Source organism: Manihot esculenta, chromosome 7 (assembly GCF_001659605.2).
Source record: "Manihot esculenta cultivar AM560-2 chromosome 7, M.esculenta_v8, whole genome shotgun sequence".
Lineage (NCBI taxonomy): Eukaryota > Viridiplantae > Streptophyta > Magnoliopsida > Malpighiales > Euphorbiaceae > Manihot > Manihot esculenta.
In genome coordinates this window covers 24854843-24865442 of record NC_035167.2, presented here as the reverse complement: position 1 = coordinate 24865442, position 10600 = coordinate 24854843, and the positions used below count along the sequence as shown (strand labels likewise).

At 42.4% G+C, this 10600-nt stretch overlaps 1 protein-coding gene across 1 annotated transcript; it reads right to left on the bottom strand.

Moving 5' to 3' along the window:
* Nucleotides 1-9490: 9490 nt before the first annotated feature.
* LOC110619012 (uncharacterized mitochondrial protein AtMg00860-like) lies at nucleotides 9491-10378 on the bottom strand. Its single transcript, XM_021762270.1, has 2 exons — nucleotides 10317-10378; nucleotides 9491-9941 (listed from the first exon to the last, which is right to left on the bottom strand). The coding sequence occupies exons 1-2, from the start codon at nucleotides 10376-10378 to the stop codon at nucleotides 9491-9493; spliced, it is 513 nt and encodes a 170-aa protein (XP_021617962.1).
* Nucleotides 10379-10600: the final 222 nt, after the last annotated feature.

Below are 10600 nucleotides of genomic sequence, written 5' to 3'. Positions count from 1 at the left end.
GTCTTCAAGGAGAAAAATCAGGAAACCTCAACTAGATATCATCTGCATATTTCCAAATGGAATCTGCTGGAAAGCAATGCTGCCAATGAATAGGATCCATTTGACCGAAAAAATTAGGAATGTCAATGGAAACACTGTATGAATGATGAAGAGAAGCCTTCTTGAGGAGTGAAACATGAAAGACATTATGTATTTTGGCACCCTATGGTAATGCCAATTTGTATGCAACTGGACCAATTTTCTCCAATACTTCATAGGGGCCATAGTTGTAACGACCTGGAAATCGGACCGCTACCGGCGCTAGGATCCAGATCGGCTTAAGGCCGCCGGGACTCGTAGCAAGCCTCCTATACCTGTTGGATACCTGATAACATCCCATATATGATCATACATTTTCATAAAAAATTTAAATCTTTTCATATTCCAAGCCTGACCTGTGCATGTACTAAACCATAAACATAAAACCTCAATCTAGAGCCCTCATCAAATGCTCTAGTGAGTTAACATAACATATGTCAAGCTAGGTTCATATCTTATAAAAACATCATTAAACCATTACATAGGCATAACATACTTCAACCTTGAAGACTCCTCGGTCTATCCTGAACCTGCAAGCCTGGGGGTTAAGGGAAAAGGGGTGAGCTAAAAAGCCCAGTGAGCAGAACAATAAAACATATACCAAAAATCATGCTTTCATGGAATGCATCACAACACATACATTTCACATCACGGATGAACTTGTCACCAATAACCCTCTACATATCCAATGTGCCCGTCCCTCGACGGAGCTCCGCAGGACTTCCTCTTACTCATAACATACAATGCCAAGACGCGTGGACATGGGCAGCCTTGGACTTTCATTAATCATCATATATATTGAGGGCTAATGGATCATCCAACATTCATCCACATCAACAACATAGAATGCAATACATCATATTCGTGAGATTCTAATGCAACAACCTAAAATATATCATGGTATTCGTGAGGCATGAACATGCTCAAAACTTTGTTATTTCAATGCATGGTTCAGTTCTACTCACCTCTGGCTGACTCTAATATAATTCTGAAGCAGCTGACTCACTGCTGGGCTCCTCGGTTCCTCAGGTTCGATCCTACACAGGTGGACTCATATGAGGTACCAAACATAGACTAACATGACTCTAAACAACTCCCCAAAAACTCCCTAAAACACCTCAAAACATTCATGCAAAATAGGCAAAGGAAGGCTGGACAGAGCACCTTTGGCGGCCGAACCCTCCTCCAGATCTGAAAGTCATGCACCTTCGGCGGCCGAAAGTTCTCTCCAGATCCGAAACTCATGGATGTTTGGCGGCAGGTTTGGCGGCCGAAACTGCCCTCCAGAGCCGAAAGTCCAAACTTTCGGGGGCAAGCTTAGGCGGCCAAACATGCCACCACAGGCAGGTTCGGCGGCCGAAAGTGCCTTCGGCTGCCGAACCTGAATTCTTCCAGAAATGGCAGAACTCAGCCTCTCACATGCACATTGCCTCCCAAACTTTCCAAACATGCGTTCAACACTTCTAAAACATGCATACACACATACATGAGCATATAGGGGTCTCAAACTATCCTAAATCCCAACAACAACACAATAACAACTCATACAACATTCATTAACCATAAACTTAACATTAACCTAAACATGCATTTCTACCCAAAAAATCTCATAAAACTTATTTAAAACATGGAATGAGCTAAAGATCTACTCTTACCTCTTGAAGATCGAGAGGGGAGGCGATCTAAACTTGGAGAAATGGAGGAAAAGAGCTCCTAGGTCTCCAAACTTCAAATCTTGATCTTAGCTCCAAAAATCTTCTAAACCAAGTTAGAACTCGTTAAAACTTGAAAGATTTGAGGAAAATCATCAAAACCAACCATGGGAGGGCATGGACTCACCGTTGGCCGAAAATAGGGGAGAAAACTCGCCCATTTTCGGCCATGGGGCCTCTTATAGGTGGCTAGCCAGGCCACTTCGAAAGCCGAAGGTGATTTCAAAACTCATGCATGTTCGGCGGCCGAACCTGGATTTTCCCTCTATGGTCTTTTTCATTCAAAACTCAATTTCTTTCTTACTAAAAATCATAAAATACCTAAAAATATTTTAGAAAAACATATTCTTACCCTTCTAGAGTGTCCCAACATCCGAGATTTCGCCGGACGGTAGGAATTCCGATGCTGGAGTCTAGCCGGGTATTACAATCTCCCCCCCTTAAGAACATTCGTCCCCGAATGTTCACCGAACAAGCATAAAAACATAAACATACATATAAAACATATAACACTCACCTTAGAAGAGATGAGGATATTGCTGAGCATGGACTCCTGTGTCTCCCAGGTACACTCCTCGATGTTGTGGTGATTCCAAAGGACTTTGACCATCGGGATTTCCTTATTCCTTAACTTTCTGATCTGCGTGTCTAGGATCCGTACTGGCTGCTCAACATAGGTAAGATCTCCAAGGATGTAACGACCCGAAATCCGGACCGCTACCGGCGCTAGGATCCAGATCGACATAAGGCCGCCGGGACCCGTAGCAAGCCTAACATACCACCTGTACACCTGCTTAATCCCATACATGATCAACACATACATAAAAATTTGAACCATTTCTTTTCATTCATTCACCAAACTCAACCTGTGCATGCACTATTCATAACTATAATCATAAACATTAACCCCTCCTCGGAGTCCTCATCAATGCTCCAATGGGGTGACATAACATGTGTTAAGTTTTGTTTACATAAGCATCATTAAAATCATGTACTCAAAGGGATTAACAACATACTAAGGTCAAGCACAATTCTATCCTCAATAACCTCATTACATTACATAACTGAATTATACTATTCATTACATGACTGTACTAAACATTACATTTCAATATTTATCATGTCCACCACTAGCTATTACATGACTATAACTTTACTCTAGCTGACCTCCTGGTCTATCCCGTACCTGCAAACCTGGGGGTTAAGGGAGAGGGGTGAGCTAAAAAGCCCAGTGAGCATAATAATACAACATTATATTAAAAGTTCATGCTTTTCATGAAATGCATCACATCACAACTAATCACATCAAGTATGAATTTGTCACCAATAGCCCTCTACATTTTTCCAATAGTGCCAGAACGTAGAATGGGTCCTGGTCTTTCTCTTACATAACATAACATAACATAACATTCCAAGATCCCAGGGACGTAGAATGGGTCTTCCTGGACTTTCTCTTACATAGTGCCAGGGACGTAGAATGGGTCTTCCTGGACTTCCATACCGTATCATCATCATATCATGACATAACATACGAGGGCTAATGGATCACTCAACATTCATCCACATCAACAACATAATATGCAATGCAACATATTCGTGAATACTAATGCAAACACCCTAATATATCACATGGTATCCATGATGCGTGAATCATGCTGAAATATTCATTATTTACTTTAAAACATAAAGAGTTATTCCACTCACCTCTGGCTGAAGCTCTAATGACTCTGAAGCAGCTATTTCACTGCTGAGGTCCTGGGTTCCTCGGGTCCGAACCTACACAGGTGGACTCAAATGAGGGACCAAACATCCATGAACATGACTCTAAAATACTCCCCAAAAACCCCCTAAAATACCTTAAAATAATCACATAAATCATGCAAAGGAGGGCTGAACAGGGCACTTTCGGCGGCAGGTTCGGCGGCCGAAAGGCCCTCCAGAGCCGAAAGTCATGCACCTTCGGCGGCACTTTCGGCGGCCGAAGGTTCCCTCCAGAGACGAAACTCATGCATGTTCGGCGGCACCTTCGGCGGCCGAAACTCCCTTCCAGAGCCAAAAGTCCACTTTCGGGGGCAGGGTTCGACAGCCGATACATGCTACCATAGGCAGGTTCGGCGGCCGAAAGAGCCTTCGGCTGCCGAACCTGAGTTCTTCCCAAAGGGCAGAAACTCAGCTCCAACATGCACAAAAGCCTCCCAACTCATTCCCACATGCATTTTCCTATTCTACAACATGCATACTCAAGCCAACAAGCACATAGGGGTCTCAAACTAACTTAAACCCCAATCAAAACACATCAAACATGCATATTCAACATACATTGTTCATAAACACACATTTAACTAAAAACTCATCATAAACCTACACATGCATTTCTACCCAAGAAACTTCATAAAACTTGCTTAAAACATGAAATGAACTATGGATCTACTCTTACCTCTTGAAGAACGAGAGGGGAGACGATCCTAGCTCGGAGATGGGGAGAAATCAACTCTTTGGTCTCCAAACTTCAAAACTTGCTCTTTTGTTCAAATATCTTCAAATCAACATAAAGCTTGTTAAAACGTGAAAGATCGGAGGAAAACATCAAAGATCAACCATGGGAGAGCAGAAACTCACCGTGGCCGAAAATGGGGAGAAAACTCGCCCGTTTCGGCCATGGAGCCCTTTTATAGGGGCTGCCAGACCACCTTTCGGCAGCCTAAAGTGCCTCCAAAATTCATGCAAGTTCGGCGGCCGAACCTTTGATACTTTCGAAAGCCTAACTTGCCCCCCTAAACTATCCAATGTTCGGCGGCCGAACTTGAGCTTAGGCGGCCGAACCTGGAAATGCCTCCTTGGTCTTTTTCATTCAAAACTCAATTTCTTTTCTTGCTTAAAATAATAAAATACATTAAAACATTTTATAAAAAAATGGTTTTACCCTTCTAGAGGTTTCCGACATCCGAGATTCCACCGGTCGGTAGGAATCCTGATACCGGAGTCTAACCGGGTATTACATTCTTCCCCCCTTAAGAACATTCGTCCCCGAATGTTCACCAAACAAACATAGCATGGCATAAAACATAAACATTCACATAAAACACATAACATTTACTTTAAAAGAGATGAGGATATTGCTGGAGCATGGACTCCCGTGTCTCCCAGGTACACTCCTCAATGTTGTGGTGATTCCAAAGGACTTTCACCATCGGGATTTTTTTGTTTCTCAACTTTCTGATCTGAGTGTCAAGAATCTGCACTGGCTGCTCAACATAGGTGAGATCCTCTTGGACCTCCACATCAGGCTCACTGAGAACCTTGCCCGGATCTGACACAAATTTTCTTAACATGGAAACATGGAAAACCGGATGGATTCTCTCCATTGTAGGAGGCAAGTCCAGCTTGTACGATACACTCCCAATCTTTTGCAAGATTTCAAAGGGTCCGATGTACCGTGGAGCTAGCTTACCTTTCTTCCCAGACCGAATCACCCCTTTCATTGGAGACACCTTGAGCAATACCAAATCCCCCTCCTGAAACTCTACTAGCCTTTTGCGGACATCTGCATAACTCTTTTGCCTGCTTGCAGCAGTCTTGATCCTTTCTCTGATTATGGGTACCACTCTGCTGGTAATCTCTACTAGCTCAGGCCCTGCTAAGGCCTTTTCTCCAACTTCCTCCCAGCAAACAGGTGACCTGCACTTCCTTCCATACAAAGCTTCATATGGAGCCATCCCGATGCTAGCATAATGACTGTTATTGTAAGCAAACTCCACCAAAGGTAGATGCTGCCTCCAAGAATCGCCAAAATCTAGCACACACATTCTGAGCATATCCTCTATTGTTTGGATGGTCCTTTCTGACTGTCCGTCCGTCTGTGGATGGAAAGCAGTGCTAAAATCCAACCTGGTACCCATAGCGTTCTGCAGACTCCGCCAAAACCTGGAGGTGAACTGGGGCCCTCTATCAAACACTATTGAAACAGGAACCCCATGCAACCTGACAACCTCATCAACATACACCTGCGCCAACTTGTCCACAGAATAGCCACTCCTGACAGGGATGAAGTGAGCAGATTTGGTCAGTCTGTCCACAATCACCCATATGGAGTCCAATCTGTTGGACGCTGCCGGTAACCCCACCACGAAGTCCATAGCTATGTTCTCCCATTTCCACTCTGGAATAGGTAGTGGGTTAAGCATTCCAGCCGGCTTCTGATGTTCCAGCTTCACCCTCTGACATATTTCGCAGGCTGACACAAACTGTGCCACTTCTCTCTTCATAGCTGGCCACCAATACACTCTCTTCAGATCTTGATACATTTTGGTGGCTCCAGGGTGAACACTGTATCTGGCATTATGAGCCTCTCTCATAATGTCTCCCTTCAGACCTACGTCATCTGGTACACACAATCTATTCCCATAGCGGAGGATCCCCTTACTGTCAAATCTAAACTCTTCATTCTTGCCTGACTGAATAGTCCTGGCAATCTTCACTAACTCTGGGTCCTTGTGCTGTTTCTGAGCCACCTGCTCCAGAAACACGGGTGCCACTCTCATCTGGGCTATCAAAGCACCTGTACCAGACAACTCCAACTGTAGACCTTCATTGATGAGCTCGAAGAACTCCCTCACTACTGGCCTCCTCTCTGCTGAAATATGGGACAAACTGCCAAGTGATTTCCGGCTTAAGGCGTCTGCCACAACATTCACCTTACTCGGATGGTACTGGATCTTGCAATCATAGTCACTGAGTAGTTCTACCCATCTTCTCTGCCTCAAATTCAGCTCTCTCTGACTCAGGATGTACTGCAGGCTCTTATGATCGGTGAAGATCTCACATTTTACCCCATAAAGGTAGTGCCTCCATATCTTGAGTGCAAAGATTACAGCTGCCATTTCTAGGTCATGTGTAGGGTAATTCAACTCATGCTTCTTCAGTTGCCTAGAAGCATAAGCAATCACCCTTTCATTCTGCATTAGCACACAACCCAGTCCCACACGGGACACATCGCAATAGACTAAGAAGTCTTCATTACTAGATGGCAGAGCTAACACTGGTGCTGAAGTCAACCTCTTCTTTGGCTCCTCAAAGCTCTCCTCACACTGGTCGGTCCACACAAAACCCTGGTTCTTCTTAGTCAGTCTGGTCATAGGAGCTACAATATTAGAGAAGTCCTGGACGAACCTCCTGTAGTAACCTGCCAAACCCAAGAAGCTCTTGATCTTTGTCACTGTAGTGGGTCTAGGACAGTTAGCTACAGCTTCCACTTTCTTGGGGTCTACCTCGATTCCATTTTCTGACACAACGTGCCCCAAGAATGCAATGCTCCTCAGCCAGAACTCACACTTGGAGAACTTGGCATACAAGCCGTGTTCCTTCAAGGTTTGCAGAACTAACCTTAGATGATGGGCATGCTCCTCTGCATTCCTGGAATACACTAAGATATCATCTATGAAGACAATAACAAAGTGATCCAGGTATTGACTGAAAACTCTGTTCATGAGATCCATGAATGCTGCAGGAGCATTGGTCAACCCGAACGGCATTACAAGGAACTCATAGTGCCCATATCTGGTTCTGAACGCCGTCTTCGGCACATTCTCTTCTCTTATCCTCAGCTGATGGTACCCCGATCTCAGATCTATTTTAGAGAAACAACCTGCTCCTGCTAGCTGGTCGAATACATCGTCGATCCTTGGCAACGGGTACTTATTCTTGGTAGTGACCTTGTTCAACTGCCTGTAGTTGATACAAAGTCTAAGGGATCCATCTTTCTTTTTCACGAACAGCACTGGAGCACCCCAAGGTGAGGTACTCGGTCGGATGAAGCCATTATCTATCAACTCTTGCAACTGCTCCTTAAGCTCTTTCAATTCAGCTGGTGCCATCCTGTAGGGAGGGATAGAGATCGGTCTAGTTCCAGGCATCAATTCGATTTCAAACTCTATCTCCCTAGCAGGTGGTAAACCTGGCAGTTCGTCTGGGAACATGACAGGAGCGGTTGTCGAAGCCGGTCAAAAATAACCTTCTTGGTTACCTACAATTTACAACTGCAGACAGTGGTGAAGGATCGTATCCACAGAGAATTGATTACCTATTTATTTATCCCAATCAAGACCAATAGAACTAATTGAAGGCACAAGTGAAAGCAAGTGATCAAAGAGAAATAGAAACAAGTGCAATAAAAGTAAAAAAGGGGGGTTTTGAGATTGATTTGTCTAACAACTATTGAAAGCAATTAAAACAGCAAGTAATTAAAATAAAAGAGGGAAATCAATATGAGAAAAGTCTAGTTGAAGATATGGATCCACTTTAGTTGTTTGGGTTGATCATTGAAACATAGTTATCTTGATTGATTCAATAGGTTGGTTATGGGGGTGGAAGACGCTTCTCACCACCATGTCTTTCCTTATGAACAAACTGATTAGGAAACGTCCTCTAATCAATTACTAATCAACAAATTGCCAAGGAATGTCCTTGGGCCATAGGCATCAAAACAATTGCCAATTGCATGAAGAACAAGAAAGATCCAAACCCTAGCTACTCAAACGCATGAGATGTTGCTAGATCATACAATTTCTTAGGTTTTTACACCAAGTGTTCTATGGACAGAATATTTCCAGCAATTACGGACTAACAAATATCCTAATCCAACAATCAATTAACTTTGCAATAAAGAATCAAGTGGCCAATTTGATCAACAAAGCAATCTTTAGAATTAAGCACAATTGCATGAATATTGAATAAAATCAAAGACAATAGTTTCTGTTCAGATCTCACAACCCATTAAACAACCTTAGTTTCAACCAAACTTCAACTAGAAAGGGGGTTTCAGCCACTCATGGCTGAACCAAAACAGAAAATAGATGAAAAGAAAGCAAGAAGATGAAGAACTAAGGTGGAGAGAGCCTTGGAGAGGCCTTGCCGATTTTTGGAGAATGAAAAACTGCCTTTCTTGTCTTCTTGAAGCCTTTAAATAAGTCTATTGGTAAGATACCCTTGGGTACAGGAAGTAGCTGCAATGTTTCTAGACTTGCTACAGATTCATATTTATTCTTTTGATAGACCACACAATTTTTGACATACTCCCTCACAAACTTAGATAATCCCTTCCAATATACCATAGAAGAAAGCCTGCTTTTAGATGCAGAGACACCTGAATGCTCCCTTAAAGCAGAATCATGATACAGCTGCAAGAGTTTTTGCTTTAATTCAGTTGAATTCCCAATCACCAACTTGCCCCCTTCTTCTCAACAGATCCTCAATCTAGGAATATTGTGGGTGGGACTGTGGATCTTACTGTAATTCTTGAATAATTCTTTGGATAGAAGAATCAGTCTGCTAGGATCCTTTAATCGCTGCAAGTAAATCCTCTAGGAGGAGGTGAGTTGTGATGGTGGCTACTGATATAGCAGGGAGTCTCGATAGTGCATCAACCACTTGATTCTCCTTGCCCTTTTCATATTGAATCTCATAATCAAGATGTTTTAGCTTGGTTAACCAATCTTACTGAGCAGATGTGCTCAACTTCTGCTCTAACAAGAACTTAAGACTCTTGTGATCGGTTTTGATAATAAAATATCTTTGCATCAAATAATGCTCCCATTTTTTACCTGAGAACAAAATTGCCAATAACTCTCTCTCATAAATAGATAACCCAACACTTCTTTAGGAAAGAGCCTTACTGATAAAAGCTATTGGGTGTCCCTCCTGCATTAAAAAGCTTTAATGCCTTCTCCAGAAGCATCAGTTTCCACAATGAAAGGTTTGGAGAAGTTTGGCAAGGCTAATACAGGTCCATTAATCATAGCCTGTTTGAGAGTAATAAAAGCCTCCTGAGCTGTTTCATTCCACTCAAATGCTCCCTTTTTGAGAAGTTCAGTAAGTGGTTTAGCTAGTCTTCCATACCCTTGAATAAATCTCTGATAATAGCTTGTAAGCCCTAAGAAGCTCCTTAACTGCTTAATGTTCTGAGGAATTGGCCAACATTGCACAAATTGAATTTTGTGAGAACTAGTAGTAACTCCTTCTGCTGTAATGACATGCCCCAGATACTCAATTTGTGTAGTACCAAAAGAACATTTGCTCATCTTAGCAAATAATTGGTGCTCCTTCATCAACTGTAAAACTAATTGTAAATGCTGCAAGTGTTGTTCCTTAGAACCACTATATACAAGTATGTCATTAAGAAAACTAAAACAAACCTTCTTATGTAGGGCTTAAACACATAATTCATTAAGGACTGAAAAGTTGCAGGAGCGTTAGTTAAGCCAAATGGCATGGCTAGAAATTCATAGTGCCCTTCATGAGTTTGAAAGCAGTCTTTTTTATATTTCCTTCATGCATCCTAACTTGCCAATAGCCTGATCGCAAATTAATTTTTGAAAAGATAGCTTCCCCTTCAAGCTCTTCCAGTAATTCTTCAATCAATGGTATAGGGAAATTATCTTTTATGGTGATATTATTCAAGGCTCTATAATCTATGCACATCCGCCAAGATCCGGACACTGCGAACACACGAGTCATCACCAAAAGACTCACCCTTCCCTCATCAAGGCAAGCCTCGATACAGGGTTACCATTGTCGAGGACAACCCGATACATCTCTATTACACATGTGATCACAAGATTCCCACCTGTTAACTAGTAATGTCCTGTATCAAGCAGATAGTCATATTATCGTCGAATTATCAGGAAAATATAATATTCATATCTACCTCTAGCAGTATAAAAAGAAGAAGCACCATAAGAAGAAATGTACGCTATCGTTAATATTACTCAAACCCTAAATAATCCATTACATTTTCTCTATTCTTCAAGATACTG